The following is an 18,534-nucleotide window of genomic DNA, read 5'->3' as shown; positions in this document are numbered from 1 at the left end:
TTGCCTGTATCCAGCATTTGACTAACACTGTGTTTGCTTAGAGTATATGAGATATTAATGCCACCTGCTGGCTCAGAATTAGTGTAAATCTTGCTCTGCACCTGGAGGAAGTAGACAGTAAGGAAATACCTGATGAGTATAGCATTTGTGAATCTTAAAATGTAGGATTAAGAAGTCCTGGTTTTAGTTTGCTCTTCTGGAGAGAGGATAATTATTTCTGCAATTTTTTTTCTTTCCCCTTCCCAAAGATTAAGGGGAAGAGGGGGATTAAATTTATGTTGTTTTGCCAACAGTCAGGACTTGGACTTTTTATGGCTTTTTTTTTTTTTGGTAAGTGTTTAATTTGTAAGTTTAAATAACAAATTAATAAGTAAGTTTAATTTGACTAAAATTTTCCTTCTAATCCTACAGATGTGGTGGACACGTGTCTTCCTATTGTCTTTTTCTCTAACCTATTTTCATTCTGACTTGTGTGTGATTGTAATAGTTCTTGAGGGGGGAAAAGGGGAGCAAAAAGTTTTGTTACCTAAAAGCCTTCGATATCCAAAAGGTGCCCAGTGTATTGCTAGTAGACTGGGGTTTGTTTGTAGAAGATAAGGAAAGACTTCCGGCAGCAAGGTATGCATGAACTATGTGATGAAAATAAACTTTTATAGACAGCTTCAAATTCTTACAGTCCTAGAATACTAACTGAAAACTGCTGCTTTCTTGGCGACTCTTGAATCCTACGCTTTCCTCAATTTCTTCATTGAACTTTCTACTGCAAAAGAATAAGGATAAATAATGAACTTGCGTCCGTTCCCTAGCTCACATTGTCTTAATCTGCAGAACATGTTAGATTTTTAAATCATTTAAGTTAAACACTTCTTGAAACTTATGGTCTATGTATGCTTGCATTATGTTGGTGTAGACTCTGCAGGATGAATCTAGTGTGTTGTAACCATATACGCCAAGAAAAGTGGGAGGGGGAAAAAAGGTACTCCCAAGTTGAGAAAATCAAGATCTGCTGATGTGAGAAGGAAACAGCAGAAGTCTTACTTGAAAAAAAGTGGCATGTTTCTCCCTGTTCTTAAGTTCTCTTTTGCTAATAACTTAATAAATAGCAATAACATTTGGTTGTCCTTGTCTGGGGAAGGTTTAAATTCTATAGAAGTACTGATGTTCTATGATACACGTTCTCAACAGTAAAGAAATGTCTGTTACTCAGGGTTATGTGGATTGTGGGTTTTTGTTGGGCTGGGTTTTTGCTGGGTTTGTTTTTTGGTTCTTTTTTTTTTTTAACTTACACTCAGTTTGCAAGGTCATCCTACAATGCATCACCTGTTTTCTTTTGTTGTTTCTCAGATGTGTAAAGGGGCTTGGTAAAATTCTAGCTTTTAAGGAACAGTCATAAGAGTTCTTTGATATTTGCGTTTATTCCCAGAACACTGGAAGTATAGGTGTGATGTGTGTGTGTGTGTGTGTGGTTAAGGCGGTAAATTACATATACCTTGCTTGTGACTGACAGAGGTAATATTGAATGGTATAGCATCAAATTTAGCCCCACTTAGAGGACAGGGTTGGATCAGAAGAAAACCTTGTGATATTGCCTTCAATCTAAATTTTTTCTATGATTTTGTAATGTTTCAGCTTCTACATGAAAATAGTGTCTCTTGTGTCTCTATCTACATCCAAAACTTTATTGAGTTATTTGTGGTCACTTACCAAATGCTTTCTGAAAGGCTCACTCATTTCCAAGTTTCCACTTGGAAAGTGAAAATGGCTAACAAAACTGCACTAGCTTTTAGGATTTTGCTAATATAGGTATGAAGCATGTTAAAGATGCTGCTTATACTGAAAACACTTGCCAATCTGCTTCTGATTTTGAGCAACAAGGAGTGTTGACTTTTCCCTTTCTCAAATCAGTAAGCTCTAATCTTGCTGGTAAATAGGGCATCTATGGGTTGTGCCTCAAACTTTCCTAAAGTAGCTGTAGTCTACTACTGTTCTTTGTTGGACTGTGATGCAACAGATGATTGTTCAACTGTTCTTTTATGGTATGCTTTTCTGTATTCCAACAGTGTGCATTGCCATTGCTTTCTAAGAGTAGCTTGACTTGACTTGAAGTGTTGAGAGACAGAGGATGGAGGTCAAATTTTCAGTATGCTTTAAATATTTTTTCTTTGCACTGTTATGGGACTGATGAATCTTGGCCATCTTGATATTGAATTGGCTTAAATTTCATCCATTAATAAATGGTGTAATTCTTTTCCATGAGTCTTGGGTCTGACTGGTATATGGATGATCTTGAGGTCTATATTGAAGTTATTTTATCTTAATCATAAAATTTTGTAATTGTGTAACACTCCCAAATGTATCAGCAAAGCATCTACTTTAAAATTCAACTGACACTTGAAACTAATAATGACAACAGATATAAAAATGAAAAGATAATTTCAGTTTAAAAAGAATTTCAGCTTTATAAGCATGCTAATAAAATTATGGTAGTTAGCAGGAAGCCTAAACTTAAAGCATTCTGTCTTCTAAAGTGTACTTTTATATCCTTGATAGAGCTCCAAGTTACAGAAAACTGAAGGAAATTCTGTGAATTCACCTGTAAATTCTTTTCAATGAAAAGACAAGGGATGTCTTCCCACTTCTGTGGGGGAAAGCAGTGATTAGGGGACCACCTGTGTATTCTTCAGGTTTATCAACTTAGAGATTCTTCTGTCTCTACAGTGGATAATTCTTCATAGTCTGTGTCAGCATCCTGACTACATGGGCTTCCGTGATTCAGTTTCCTGGAAGATGAAGCCATTCAAAGGGGTTCTAACTCCATGGAGAGGTGTACTCTGAGCTAATACAGCCTTTGGTATATTTGCGCATTGTTTGGTGTCCATTTGCTGGTTTCCACTTGGATAGAGATAGCAGTAGGAGACCCAGATGACAGTGGTTAGGAATGATTGAAATCAGCTTGGATATTCCTAACCAGCTTTCTTGAGACAGTCTTTCAAACTCAATTCCACACATACCCTCCTCTGGTCTTTCCTCGGTCTTGCAAGTGTGCCAGAAACAAGAAGGTGGATTTCAGGCAAGTGTACCTGCTTGAAAAACACTAAGCTTAACATTAGTTAGTAAAAGTCTTTGAGTATGTAAGCTTCCTACTAGTTTGCTTAGATGTGGATTGTCACATGTTACTTAATTTGAACTAATCATATCTTTAACCACATTTTTCTTGGTGCTGAGAGTTTGTGATGGTGAGGCAATATCTATTCTTGATGATGTGTTATTTCCAAAGAGTCACTTAGACTGCAGTCCTTTGCCATGTTTTTAGAGCTCTAAGTGAAATACGCATTTTTCAAGTCTATTTAGCCTACTGTTACATTGCTCAGGAGGTAAATCATTGAGTTGATAATTTGGCTTCTGTGTATGCCTTTTTCAGTAAGGTGCCTGCTGCTTGAAGCAATGTGTTCCATATTGCACTTCATCACATCAAGTAAATCATATATTAAAAATAGGTTATTGCATAATTTGTGTTTTGAATACAGCTTATTTTGAGGAGTTCTGAAATACTTTGTGTTCAAATAGCTATGATCTAATTGTTCATTACATTGAATATTATAATTTAAACCCTCAGTTTAGATACACACATGAAATATATATACTTAGTTCTGTATTATTTCAGCGTATTATTATACTCTCAGCATTCAGAGTCTTCGAACTTTTATTCATGCAATAAAAATCACTGAAGTTGTTTCTTGTCTTGGCTTTTGCAAAACACTAAGGATGATACTGAGTACAAGAGCGATGCATAAAAAGGTAGTCAGAGATTACTGTAGTCTGATTTAGTGGTGAAGATGAGTTTTGATCACAATAATTTACAATAGACTTGATTTAACACTTATCACAACACTGGAGGTTACTGTGCTTTGTTGATGTTAATTCAGTGTGTTCGCAGACAAATGTGAAATACTTCTGAACTGGTTCAGTGGGTTCTCTCCTTTGACTCTTCTTGGCAGAGCACTGTGCTTTTTCATTTTTGTTTCTTTTAATAGAGGAGTAAAAGTTAGACATTGGAGGCTAAAGATGAGACCTTAAGACTTCACATAGTAGCATAAAACACTTTGCCCCCGGGACGTATTGTTTAGATGTTTATGTACATACAGTTATGAATTTAAATGGGATTTGTTCCTTATCTCTTGTTTGTTTTTTTTTAAATACTCTGTGCTGTGTTTGGCACACAAATCACACAGTAATATGTATTAATTGTAGTAATTCTGCTATAGAATTTAGATTTGAAAACAATTTTTTTTTTGTACTTTGCTTAAAGTGCTTAAGTTTACATATCTGTAATACAAATCTATATGGCTTTAAGTGACAGGCTTCTAGATTTGATACCCAAACTAGCTTTTACATAATTTCAAAAGATGCCATGTCTATGACAAACCGTGGAAATAAAACCTGACTGTTTTTATCATATTTCTATCTCTGCATACCCTAGTTAATTGAAAGCTCTTCTCAGTGTAAAGATCACTGGTCTGCCAGAATTGATCTCATCTACCCCATTAGTCTCTTATTTAAATATAGTCCCTGATATTCCTATTGCTATTTATGTCTTTAATGCATATGTATATTGAAGTGATATGTATAGCAGGAATATGATTAGATCCTACTGATTGCTCAGGTTACTTACAAAAGTTCTTGGAGATAAGTTTCTTACGATGGGTCTCAACTGTCTTATCTTTTAGAGGTGCCTTTTCAAAGCAAAAAAGAGGCAGGACACCTTTACAGGAGAGGAAGCTGGCAACATGGAAAACTGGTTCTAATTTTGCATAGGTATGAAGCAGCAGTGCACTGCTTTCCAAAACTGCCCTAAATTAGGTTGAAATATCTATTTCTTACTTTGGTTTTCCTAACACTTCAATTTTCGATTCCCCATCAATGAATCCTTCTGTTCTTTTAAGTGATACTCTGAGGTAGAACTGTATTTTATGCATGAGTGGGCTGTACAATGAACAGCTAGAACTTATTTTCTTATTTTTTATATTTTTTTAAGCAAACAGTAACTGGAATATGTCTTTCCAAGAATAGCCTTTTTTGGAGGAAAGTGATATAATAATAGGGACAGGTGATACTCGGGATCAATATATTTAAAAAAAAAAGTAGTTAGAATAAAGACAAGGCAATTCTTTATAGTACTTAGATGTGTAACATGTGACAGATGAAATGTGTAGGTAGTATCACTGAGCGTAACTAAAATGGTCTCTTTCAAGAGATGATCTTCTACTGCCCAGTCATTGACTGAAATGTGGATCGGTAAATCTCATGATACAGCTGAGTTCTGTTGCTTGGATTTTTAACCTTTTTTTCTATGGTAGCCTTTTAGTCCATCGTAATCTCTGTAGTAGATGAACCAAATGCTAGCTTTTGCAACTTTTATGCCTGACCTACATACATGTGGCACTCCTAGCTATTTCAAATGTGTATTTGGTGTAACAAAAATTATTATTGTGATCGTATGAGAAGCAGGGGTTGAAATTCTAGTATATGCAAAAAATACTTGTGTTCACTGTTGAACTAATTAGATGCTGTGTCATGCCTTGTCTTGGAGAGATTTGTTAAGATCACATCTTCACTCACTGCTTCCCTTAAGAAAAATAGGCCATTCTTTGTTTTGCCTTTGCTTTCTTCTTACCTTGCTCTTTGTCTTCATTCTCTCCTGTATAATTTACTGTTTCATTGCTAAATTTTTCTCCCATTGTTCTCTTCTTAATTTTCATATTGTTCTTTCAAGTTGCATGGCTGGAGAACTTCATTTGCCAAGGAGGAAACAAATATAATTTAAAAATGAATGTTTATGGATGCAACTTACTGTTGGATGACAACCAAAGAGAAGGCACCATACACTCAGCTGTTGGAAGTAATATTCAGTCCCTGGGCTTACCAAATTTATCTTGTACTTCAAGAGGACTATATCTTGAATAGTCAGGTCTTTTTCTGTATTGACGCATCATTTACAGGAATAGTGTCTCATTTGCTCTTCCATAACTGTCACTAGATGATATGCATGAATGTTCTCTAATTCTACAGTTCATTAATTGTTAGGTAGACAGGGCAGAAGAGTCTAGTTCATTTGTTAAAACAGTACCTTTTGTGAGACAGACTCTGGCTTCAGAGATTCAGTCTGGATTGGTTTGTGTCTTACTAAAACAGGTTTGCATCTTAGATAAAAATTCCACTTCAGCTTTCCTGTTCTTCAGCTGTTTGGCCTGAGTATTACACAGGTGCTTGAGGGAAAGGATAGTCTAAGGTGCGGTATTAATCTTTGATGCCTTCACGGTATCAGTCATGTGTGGAGCTTTCTGTTAGACTTTTTTATGCATTTGGAGTCCTAATCATGCTGACTTTTCTTGTGAGGCAGTAGAACAAAATCTAGGAAAAGAGAGATGAAGTAATTAAATGGGATCCTTCTGGAGAACCTCCTTGCAGTCCTCTTCTTCTCTGGTCACTGTTAATTTCTGAACATGGAGTCAGCATAAATGTCTTTTCTAGAAGAAAGGCTGGTGCATTGGACCAGTATGCATGGCATGGAAATGTCTTGTGAGGGGCTAGGAAATGCTGTTCCTGAGACAGTGAAAAGAGTTCTAAGAGATGTTCTTCTGCATGGGTTTCGCTTATTTGATGTCACACTATTGTCTGGTTCTACTTTTGTGGTTTGTCTGGGATTGAAATTTACACAGCAGAGACCTTGCCCTGTCTTGTTCTCGACTCTTCCAGTAAATTAACTTCTTTCCAAATCCTGTAATCTTTATCAGGTGGTGAAAGAAGGGATCTGGATCTTGTTGCACTTGAAACTGAGGTTCTTGATGCAAGTAACACTGAAAATATTGCTAATTTAATTATTATCAGGTGATGGTTTATTTTAAAGCCCTACTTGGAATTGAATAACTTGCTCTTAATCCTTAGTGGAAGGAAAAGTGTTTGTGGAAAAGCAACTTCTTTACACTTGGTGGACTTCTGGGACTTAGGGAACTTAAAACTTAGTTATAAGTGAGTCGCTTGTGGTTTAATGCCAGACTATAGGCTGGAGAAAGCCTGTATCAGCTGCTAAATGTTTATAATTCACTCTAGCCTTCACTAGTGCAGGAGACTGCATTTAGTTATGCTGCTTATTTCTGGAGGGACGTGTGGAATTCAACTGGAGTGGGTCCAAACCTCAAAAACGAACTTTTGTGGGGTGGAGGGATATTTTGTGGTAAAGAGCACTTATCAGCCTATGGATAGGGACCAAACTGTTCCAGCTGCCCACCTGGTCTCTTGCCTCTGTCTCCAGAGTTCAAAGGTACGAATGTAACAGTACCAAACTGTAGGGTAACAGCAGTGCCCATGTTGATACTAAACTGTAAATTGTCATGTGTTCAGCTTCCCTTCTTTTTTTTATGATGACAAAATTGTTTGTTTGCCCCTTGCTTAGGTTGTCTGCTGTTTCTGTTCTCCTTTTGTAATGAAGTGCAAACTGGATGGATAATTTAATCTTGGATGGGTTGTTTGCTTCAGTTGCAACTTTTAAGTGTAAAAAGAGTCTTAACAGATAAGCAAAAGGACAAACAAGTGATGGCTTTGTTGGTGACAGTGTAAAGAATCTTCTAACACATATGATGACATTTTTTCCAAGCAATTTTGAAGGAATAAAGCCAACATGTAGGCACTTGTATAAATTGCTTGTTTCTTGCAGGAGTGTGAATGGAAAACAGGCCAGTATTCAGCATTTATCTTCAGTTGAGAGGCAACTGTAGATTGTAAATAAACTCGAGTTCAGTCATTTAAGAGGATGTTGCAGTTGAGCAGCTGCAGTGCAACATGAACTAGCATTAACCTGGGGACAAATCTGGGGTAATTACTTCATTATCCTGTCAGGTGGGGTGGGATAAACACAATGGTGTTTGTTTAGTGATTCAAAAGGGATGATTTGGCATTTGAATTGCAATGTTGCCTATCGTGGTGTTACTGCATTAAGGTCAAACTTGTTAAAATACTGACTAATATAAGCCAAACACTAGTTTATGTATGTGAGCTGGAGTCGGGCAGAGTTTGAGAGCAGTGAACAGCCTGGTGACAGCTCTGTGTGAGGCTGGTTCCTCAGCTCACTGGTAGGTTGTGGAGTTAAACAGAAGGAAGGTTAAACAAGGGTTTGTAATCCCTCCTGCCCTGCTCTGGGGATTGAAAAATACATTGTTGTAAAATGAATGTGTGTATCATTTTATTTCCTCTCTTGAGAAGGCAAGCATAAGGCTTTGCAAACTGATAAAATGTTTCCCTCAGCACAACCCTTTGCAGAAAGTATTGGTTACCTGTTAGGCAACATGCTACTTCTGTTACTACAGGAAAGTTGAGCTAATGCCTAAGTCATGCTAGGATTTTTCATTCTCTCTCTTGGAGCTGATCAGGATGATGAGAAGTCCTGTGCATGTCAAATGGGGCAGCAGATATCTAGAACTGTCTGAAGAAAAGTAAGCAAAGGTTTGAAATATTGTTTGCTCACAAAACAGGGAGGAATGGGTATACTGTGAAATAAGGGTAGTTTTGCTGGAAAAAAACTCAAACTGATAGGCTAGCAAGTTTTGGGCTGTAATGCGTCAGATGATCAAGTGCTAATCTTTTGTGGATGAAGAATGGTGGTGCATGATGTTCAATGCAAGTATTTATGTAGTCCATATTTGCCTTGATTAAATCTGAAATATATTCCAGCCTTTTGTGCTGTGCTAAAAATGGAAGAATTTTCTAAAAGTTACTGAAGATGCGTTCTTCACGTAAGTTGATTTAGTATGGTAATTAATCTTGGGTAGATTTGGAGTTGATGAGGATGTGTGTAGTTTGTATGTCTATAAGAATTTTCTAAAAGTACAAAGTTAATTCTGCTGCTGCTGTGTCTAGGTGATACTTTTTGTTATGTTTTCAGGGCACCTTGTGGATGCAAGAGAAACTGATTATAAGTGAAGTTGTGCATTTCACGTTCTCTACCGACTTGGTTTTTGTATCCTGCTTTTTCAAAGCTTACCATAAGGCTAGATATGAAGCTTTAATTTTCCTGGGACTCATGTCGTTCAAATGGTGGCTACATAATGTGGGCAGGTTTTCAAATGCTTTTTAAAAAATGTAGCAAAAGATTCTTCAAAACCTTTAATTTTTTTTTTTTTTCTCTTTAAGGTTTGGACCCCATGGAATCCCTGTGACCATATTTCCTAAAAGGGAATACAAGGATAAACCTGAAGCCATGCAGCTCCAAAGTAAACCATTCCAAGATGAGGCACAGGTGAAGCGTGAATCTAATGCTGCAGTCCCTGATGACTCTTCTCTCACGCAGCCATCAGAACCTAGCATAGCTAAAAGCCTATGGACTTCTAAACCACCTCCTCTCTTTCATGAGGGAGCACCATATCCTCCTCCTTTGTTTATCAGGGACACGTATAACCAGTCAATACCTCAGCCTCCACCCCGGAAAATTAAGCGGCCCAAGCGTAAAATGTACAGGGAGGAACCCACTTCTATCATGAATGCTATCAAACTACGACCCCGGCAGGTCTTATGTGACAAGTGCAAAAACAGTGTTGTTGCAGAAAAAAAGGAAATTAAAAAAGGTGGCAATGCAAATGACTCTTCAAAATATGAGGATAATAAAAAACGAAGAAATGAGAGTGTGACTACTGTGAATAAAAAACTTAAGACTGACCATAAAGTGGATGGAAAAAGCCAAAATGAAAGCCAGAAAAGGAATGCTGTGGTCAAGGTTTCAAATATTGCCCACAGCAGAAGCAGAGTAGTTAAAGTTTCCGCACAAGCAAATACTTCAAAAGCGCAGTTAAATACGAAAAAAGTTCTCCAGAGCAAAAACATGGATCATGCAAAAGCTCGGGAAGTCTTGAAAATGGCCAAAGAAAAGGCACAAAAGAAGCAGAGTGCAACCTCCTCTTCCAAAAATGCACATTCAAAGGTCCACTTCACACGGCGTCTTCAGAACACCAGCTCAGGTTCCCTCCCACCCCGATTGCGTTTAAAGCCACAAAGGTATCGGAATGAAGAAAATGACTCTTCTCTCAAGACAGGACTTGAGAAAATACGGAGTGGCAAGATGGCAACTAAGCCCCAGTCTCGCTGCTCCTCCACCCGCTCAGCAGGTGAGGCCCCTTCAGAAAATCAGAGCCCCTCAGAAGGCCCTGAAGAGGCCAGCAGTGAGGTTCAGGACACAAGTGAAGTGCATGTAACTGTTGATCAGGATGAACACCAGACACTGGGCAAGAGAGGCAGCAAAAGCAATATAACGGTTTACATGACCCTTAATCAAAAGAAATCTGACTCTTCCAGTGCATCAGTTTGTAGTAGTGATAGCACAGATGATTTGAAATCTACCAACTCTGAGTGTAGCTCTACTGAAAGCTTTGATTTTCCTCCAGGCAGCATGCATGCACCTTCCTCCTCCTCCTCCTCTTCAAAGGAAGAGAAAAAGCTCAGTAATTCCTTGAAAACAGAAGTCTTTTCCAAAAACGTCTCTAAATGTGTCACACCAGATGGCAGGACCGTATGTGTAGGGGACATTGTTTGGGCCAAGATTTATGGCTTCCCTTGGTGGCCAGCCCGTATTCTTACCATAACTGTGAGCCGGAAAGATAACGGCCTTTTAGTTCGACAGGAGGCTCGTATCTCATGGTTTGGCTCCACAACAACATCTTTTCTTGCTCTTGCACAACTATCCCCCTTTTTAGAAAGCTTCCAGTTGCGTTTTAATAAGAAGAGAAAGGGTCTTTACCGCAAGGCTGTCACAGAGGCAGCTAAGGCTGCTAAGCAGCTGACTCCCGAAGTTCGGGCCCTGCTGACGCAGTTTGAAACGTGAACATGGAAAGTAAGGTAGGCAAGAAATTTGGAGGCTCCACAAAATTCATAGCCTAGTTAGAGAACTACCATGAAGGACTTGCTAAGTCAGAAGTTGCACTCGGTTGATTGCTCTTTTTATACAAAAGTTGTTCCATTTGTAGCAGTTTCTTGACAGTTAAACAAATTGAACATGCAATCAAAATTAGCCTAAAGTGAGAACTTCAGTATTTTTCAAGTGAGAATTTTTTTTAAAGAAAAACTCCTCAAACACCCAATGCATAGGAGCCATAGCCTCAGCTGAAAGGCAGCTTATTTGCAGGGAATTTTTTAGTAGTTTCTACCCAGTATATAACTAGTTGCTGTGTGGCAAAGGGTTAACACAAGGGATGAAAGTAGTAGCTGTGACTTTTTTTTTTTTTAGGTGGCCCATCAGGGAAGTGTAGAAATGTAAGCCTTGTCTAAATGGTCTTTAAAAATTATTTTAAATAGTCTCTAATGTATTTAGTCTGGCCAGTGCAAATTGGTTCAAAGCATGCTTAAACATCTTAAGGAGGCATGCCCCAATCCATAGGCCAGTTTAAATGGCATTACAAGACTTGCAGAAACTTTTAAGGAAGAAGAATTCATGTAACTTAAAGACCAGGTTAAATGGGGTTTTATCGTAGTGACCACTTAAACACTCAGCCTTTCTATGCACATGGGGGCACAAATATAACACTTCAGGGTCTGAGAAGCTGAGAGGGATGCCTGTAGCTCTAAGACAAAGCTGAGAAGTCGCTCAGTATTTGGGATCAAGGGCTGTTAATGCTGCATAGGTGTGAATCATAACTTCTGGTCTTTCTTCCTGAAGAAATCTTTCAGGCCATTTGCCTGGAGGTTTAGATTAAGAGAGGCTTTGTTTTGAATGTGTAAATAATTGATTGCTGAAATTGGTCAGATTTTCTCCTGACTGGTTGTTCCTAAATTCTTAGGATACGTCCTAGTAAATTACACTTTGTGAATTGTCAGATGTGTAATTGTTGCATTTTGGATGTATCTAACTTCATTTTTTTAATATTTCCGTTTAAGGTATCTGTTTGCAGGTCAGAAAATGAGAATATGTAATTGTGTAATGCTCTGAAATGTAAAAAAACAAACTGTAAATAAAATTGACTAAATCTGAATTATTTGTGTGTGTTTCTCAAAAAGCTTTGAAAAAAGTCCAGGATGTTAGAGTACTTTATATGTATGCCGTATTTAGAGGACACCCTTTTAAAAAGTAAATTTGTCCTTTTTCACGCATTCTTAAAGATAACTGCTTGCTGTAAAGTACTACCGGTATACTTCAGTCTTAATTTTGAGATTAGCAATTATCTGTCCCTTTTGTTTCAAAACTAGCTCTGTAGAGGGCTTTCTGTAAAGTTTATCAAATTTCTCCCTTAATTAGATTTTGTTCCATATATTTGAATAAAGACTGGATAATGTCACTTATACAGTGGGGAAATGTTTTCAGTTTTTTCCATCCATCAAAACCTAATCAGACCCACTCTCCACTGCTACTTCAACTTTTCTTGCATGTCTTTTGCTCAATGTTGGGGCATTTTCATGCAACTGACTTTACATTTTTTTTTTTGTTTCCTTCTAGTTTTGGTCCTTATCTGACCATGTGAATTACTGTCTCTTCTCCAACCCACTCCTGTTTCAGCCTTGCAATGCCTTGTGAAGAATCTCTCAGTGTTCATCCCAAAGCGGTTTTCGTCCTGTTTTTTCCATAATTGCCCATGTAGGCAATCATGACAGCTGTTAAAATTTAAGCTTAGACTCAAATTAGATTTTAAACAGACATGAAAATGGGGGTAAGGATTTAATCATCAAACCCTTAAAATATTTTTAACTCTTAAGATTAAATTTCGTATGTTCATTATAGTGTCTGGTCTTTCCAAAGCATTCAATTTCTTTTTACCTTTTAAAATCATTCTGTTGTGCCCACAGAACTATTGGAAGTCTAAAGTGTCAAATAAATGGCTGTTCAAATTTTCCTCAAGTTTACGGTCATCTCTGTTAGGTGCTAATTAAGCTTCCGAATATACCAGCTTTACCTTGGCATTCTAACAGTTACAAAAAAACCCCCACTGGTCAATGCTTTTTGAATGTGATAAACACACAATAAATTTCATAATGTGGAAAAAAAAAATCCTGTTTCTCTTCTATGTATTCTTTCCTGCAAACAGAAATAGTTACTCTAAGTCAATAAGCCGTACTTTGTTATTAAAGCAGAATGCTTCTTGAAGTCAAGAACCCATACAACGTGATTTAGATGTCTGCACTAGTTCCTTGAGATCTAGCAGCTCAAGTGAACTGGTTGCAAGTTAGTTGTTCTGAGCCAGGTAGTGGTGAAATCAATATTTATATTGTTATTTTTTTTTTCTTTAAAAGACCTGGAAGCTTTGTACTCTTATCTCTTAATTTATATAGATTTAGAATAGTACTAAAGCATACATAGTCAAAGTTTGCTCAGGTGTTCATTGGCAAGGTGGGAGAGGGGTTTTTTTTCTTTAGATTGTTTTATGTTCAAAAGAACTGTTTATGAAAGGCATTTAAAGAGTCTTGGTTTTGATTTGTAGTTGATCAGTCTTTTAAGAAGTCTTTCCTAAGTTTTATAGTGAATGTGCATTATCACTTCAGCCTTAACAGGTCTGAAAACAGATTTTTTTTTTTTTTAATACCACCATGTTACATTAGGTTAAAAATACCCCATTCATGTTTTTCCTTTCACTCTGAAGTAGCTAACACTCTAGATATAACAGAGTTTACAGTGGAGAAAATATTTGGCTTAATGTAAAGTCTGGTTTCAGTTAAGTAACCTTGATTATGGCAGTGTGGATGCTGCATGTAGATTATCTTTGAAGACTTGGCCAAAGCTTAGTGCTGTTTTAGTTATAAGCTGCAAAACCCCCCACACTTGTACGTGCCTATCTGCTCCCAGCAATGCCCACACTTGGAGTGGGGATGACGGTTCTTGCAGTTGGGTACACATCTACCATCTCTGAGTTAGCTTGACAGTTTAAATGACTTATAAAATAACTCGTGACAGGAGCACGCCTGTACAGTGCCAGGATAGTGCATCTCTGTAATTAAGCTGTGCAACTGTTGCAAGCAGCCTGTGTCTTGAGAAGACAAACATCAGCAGAAAGAGTGACTGTTAGCTTTCGATCAGCTTAATAAATTGCAAATGATGTCTTTTTTGAATTAATGAAATTCCTCAGTGTAGTTGTTGAATATGTATGATCTTTCAATTTAGGGGGGAAGGTGTGACAGGTGGTGATGAGTTTCTAGTACAAGCCTACTTTTCCTTTGAAGATCTTTAGCTTCAGTGAAAACATTTTGAGAAAGAGTAGTTATTCCAAAACTTATAAATAATTTCCTTTAACAGGAGTGTTTGAAGGTGTGATTGCTTCATGAGTAAAGCTAGAAGCAAATGTGAAATGCTTATATGTCTCTGAAGCGGAGTTCTACAGGAAATTTAACAAATATTTGTTATTTTTCTAATCAGAGTTGTAATTTTATGTCAACACTTTAATGAGATAATAATCTCTGATTATATGATATTTTCTTTTAGACAGTGCTATCTTTAGTTTGAAACCTACAGAACTAACAGCTATCTCACCAGGAGGGGTGTGTTTAGTGGGGGTAATTTGGGTCAACTGTGCAAGGCTGAGACTAAGGCAAGACTTATTTCAGCATGTTGTAAAATACTGTTTTTTCTTTAAAAAAAAAGTAGTTTCTAAATGTGGTTAGGTTTAAGAAATAGTGCATCAGTGGAAGCGAGGAAGGGGTAAGAGTTGCTTTTTGCATTGCTAGCCTTAAGTTTCTTTCTAGTTTAACTCTCAAGTCCTTGAACTGATTTCCATTCATGTCTTCTATAAGCTCTTGCTAAAGTTGTCAGAGTAGAATAGGAACATGAGTTTTGGAAAATAGATCTTAGTAGCTGGTCCTCATGTATGTTCTGTGAAGTACAGTGAAAAAATAGAGCTGCCCTCTTGGCTGAAGGGTCCTGGAAAGGAGGAGGCTGACATCAGTGAAAGACTATTTCAGTTCATGTTTCTTTATAACTTTATTCTAATAAATGCCTACAGGAATAAGCAAATGCAGTCAATGCAGTGGGATCACTACACTAACTTGTTGATAAAGATGGTGAACTGGAAGTAGAGTGAGCTTATGGTTAAAAGGGCAGTAAGGTGGCAGTATTTTTGTGTCATAAGCCGCGTGGTAAAAGTATAGGTATGCTATTTAAATCAAACTTGAAAGTGATCTTACAGTATAGAGTTTACATTGTTTAAAGGCTGAGGTGCTTTCTGTTCGTATTTTCAGTTTACTTTTAAAGGGTTTAAATAGAAGGACCATAGGGAACCTGAAGGAAGAGAGAGGAACTTGGTGTATTCAGCCAGATGTGATCCTGGAAGGAGAACTATGAGTTGGCTGTTTGAGAAGAACACATTACTCTGCAAGTTCAGTAGAAGGGAGTAGTGCTGTCCTATTTTAGAGAGCTTGTGGGAGAATTTTGGTGAAATGTATGCCATTGTCCCACAGTCAGCTGTTTGAACTTCATCTAGAATCTGCTTCATGCTTGTGGAAATGGAGTGACTTGCTACAGGATTTTGTCAGTTTAAGCTGCGCTTACATTCAGCGTGTGTGTGTGTCTGGTTTTTAGGACAGGATCCAGTAGCATACCTTTTGGGGATATTGACAGGCTATACTTGCAATAATATAGTAAAATTATTCCTATAAATAAAATTGAGTATCAATAACAACAGAGGTTTTGCATAACTAACATCCTTAAATCTTCTTCTGACATGCTGTAGTGATCAGAGATCATCCACATTTAACATCAGGACAGGTAGAGGCCTGTAGCGTTGACAACTTTTGTAGTAGCTATCAAGCTGTCTAAGGATCCATTAGATCCAGGCTTGTGAGATGTGGATGTAAGTACTGAGCTTCAAACTATTCTTAATCTGTAATGAGAAGAACCTCCGTTTTGATACGTGTCCTTAACAATTATGATGGCAAATTCCTGTTCAACATTTAAAATGCCTCAACTACTGTTCTTTATGACAGCTTTGTATTTTAGTTTAAATAGTTCCCTCCTATGCTGTTAGTGTGAGCCCCTTGTAAGATGGCTTTTCTATTACCTGCTCATCTTGCTGGCATTTCTATGCACATTTCTAGTTTGAATTCCTCTTTCTCTGACATCGGTGGCAAGAACTGTTTACGGTAATTTAGATGGGGTTTTACAAAACTCTTATCAAACAGCAGTGATTCTTCCCTAAGTCAGAAATATCTCTGATTATTGGTTTTTAATTGTTAGATCCTAATAGCAGCTTATAGTTTCCTATGATTGACTCATACATTTCAGTCTTTCTTCTGTAGTACCTGGGATGTGCATACCAATCCCGACTGTAACTTAGATTAGTTTATGAATTATTTTCTTTAATTAAATTGTGACACAACTGCCCTTCTATGACCACAAGGCAAAACAGCAGTTCCCAGGCATGGCTGTGGAGACAGTCTTTCGGTGGCTGGCTTGCTCTCATGCTTTTTCCCTGCGCAGTTCTGTTGTTGCTACCAGATTGGGCAGCCAGGATAGCTCTCCCTGGGCAGCACTGGCAGGCTTAGTGCCAGGTACCGCTTGTTGAAGGGGACTCAGATCCATGGCTCCATTTTTTCCCCCCAAAGAAAAAGCAATCAATGTTCTTGGCGTGAAGTAGGATAAGCAGCAGCATAGAAAATGAATGTCACTGATAAGACGAGGGCTTTTATACCTTGGAAGACCTGAGCCACCTTGCACATCCAATAGGGGAATAGATGGGAGTAAGGGATGGTCTTGCGTGCCTGTGTAACCTTCCCAGATAGTTTCTGTACGCACAGGACTGAAAATTTCCTGTGCTTGTACCGATGGAGATGGACAGCCTTTGATCTTCTGTGCCTACCTACCCATGGTCCGAGGGGATAATGTTAACAACACGGCTGCAGGTGTAAGTTGGTGGAGGGAACAAACCAGGATCCCCTATTGCGAGTTTAAATTCAGGCTTTGCTCATTCAGTGCGTGAAGACAAATGGATCTGTGGGATTTATTTGGACTACATGTTTGAGAAGTTCTTTTCAAAATCAGGACCATGCATATTTTGAACAACTGTAATGCAGTTTCTATGCCAATGACTTTATTCCTCAGTCCAGGGAAGGAAGAAAGGACTATTGGAACTGAGGATATTTGAGGTCTGCAGATACCTGCAAGATAGGTGCAGAGGCAGAGGGGAAACACACTTCTGTTTAGTTTCAACTTGGGCAAGAAATAATAGTTAAAATTATAAGACAGAGATTTAAGATTAGGCACTAGAATATTTATTCCAATAGAGTGAAACCCTGGGTTGTGTTTGGAGAGTTGCTTAGTTTTCGTAATTACAGGTTTTTAAAAACAATAGATTAGGCTAACCTCTGTCAGGAATGGGTTAAATTCATCCTGTGTTTGGGTGTGGGATAGAATAGGTAATCTATCCTGACCCTATCATGGCTCTGTTTTCTGTAAATTTGTTATTAATAATCCTTATTTTGGAAAAACAGAAGCTTTGCAGAAATATGCATATAATGAAGGATTCTGCCTCATGTGTCCTGTTCTCAGTCATGCAGGAATCATGCTTAGGATAATGGAAGTATGGCTTTCTAACAACAGAGTCCTAGGTTCCACGTGCAGTAAAACTGCATGGCATCTCCTGCCAGGGGCCTCTTCTATGCAAAATCACATTTGGATGACATCACTTATGTAAAATGTCAACTTAAAAAACCCCAAAAAACTAATTTAAAAATAGATTTAGGTCAGTTTTCGTATTTGCTTACTGGTGGTTTTGATGTCAAATATGCAATATTTGATATAAATAAGAAATATTCTTACATGTGCCAGCCATGTGCTATGAAGCTGTGATTTGGAAGGCAAGCTGTGTTCTCACTAGCTTGTTACCATCACTAAAAGTTTTTGTAACAGAAACGCAGCATAATTCTGGTGAGAAAATTGTCCTTGCCTGTTTTTAACAAGTGCATAAAGGGGAAGAGGGTACTTTGTCAGTAAAGCAAGCAGATACAATTCCAATGCTAATTCTGCATCATTGTTTATTTAGTAACATTTAGAGGATTTTGGCTTTAGGAAACACTGATGTTTAATTATACTTCTGCAGTGGTTTGAAATTTTAAAGCATGTGGTGCCAGTTTTGGTAATTAGTAGCTCTAGTAAAATGGAACTAAAGGCATAAAAACTGGATTTTTCAAAGACGTTTAGTTAGGGTTAGAACCTCAAGCTGCTCTGTATGACCTGATTAATGCTTCAGCTGACACGTAGGTATCATATGAATGGCATTTCATAAATAATTATGGACTGTTTTATGTGGTCTGGTTCTTTAGTCGTCTAAAACTGAAGTCATCTTGATGCTGATTTTAGTAAGGGGCATATCGTGTCACCTTTTAGAAGACATCGCCACTAAAACCAGTTAGTAATTCATACAGGAACATACAGATGAATGTCGTAAGGAACACGTCCTTACATTCACTAGTACTTGGAATGGTCTAGTTATTTTTGCTCTCCTGTTGGCGACTCGTGTGGAACCTCAACTGGAAGGTGACTGACAACAAAGTTGTTCTTTTGGCCATCTGTAGTGTTTG

At 37.8% G+C, this 18,534-nt stretch overlaps 1 protein-coding gene across 1 annotated transcript; it reads left to right on the top strand.

Annotated features, from left to right (window-relative positions):
• The first annotated feature begins 2,757 nt into the window (after window positions 1-2,757).
• On the top strand, window positions 2,758-11,753 carry PWWP2A (PWWP domain containing 2A). Its single transcript, XM_010294179.1, has 3 exons — window positions 2,758-2,826; window positions 5,565-5,569; window positions 9,187-11,753. The coding sequence occupies exons 1-3, from the start codon at window positions 2,758-2,760 to the stop codon at window positions 10,865-10,867; spliced, it is 1,755 nt and encodes a 584-aa protein (XP_010292481.1). The 3' UTR covers window positions 10,868-11,753.
• Window positions 11,754-18,534: the final 6,781 nt, after the last annotated feature.

The sequence above is a fragment of the Phaethon lepturus genome, unplaced genomic scaffold (assembly GCF_000687285.1).
Source record: "Phaethon lepturus isolate BGI_N335 unplaced genomic scaffold, ASM68728v1 scaffold43489, whole genome shotgun sequence".
NCBI lineage: Eukaryota > Metazoa > Chordata > Aves > Phaethontiformes > Phaethontidae > Phaethon > Phaethon lepturus.
The sequence above is the reverse complement of the archived record's forward strand: the minus strand, read 5'-3'. Positions and strand labels throughout refer to the sequence as shown.

Excerpts from the sequence above, each read along its gene's own strand:
- PWWP2A (XM_010294179.1), top strand. The coding sequence starts at position 2,758 with ATGGGCTTCCGTGATTCAGTTTCCTGGAAGATGAAGCCATTCAAAGGG.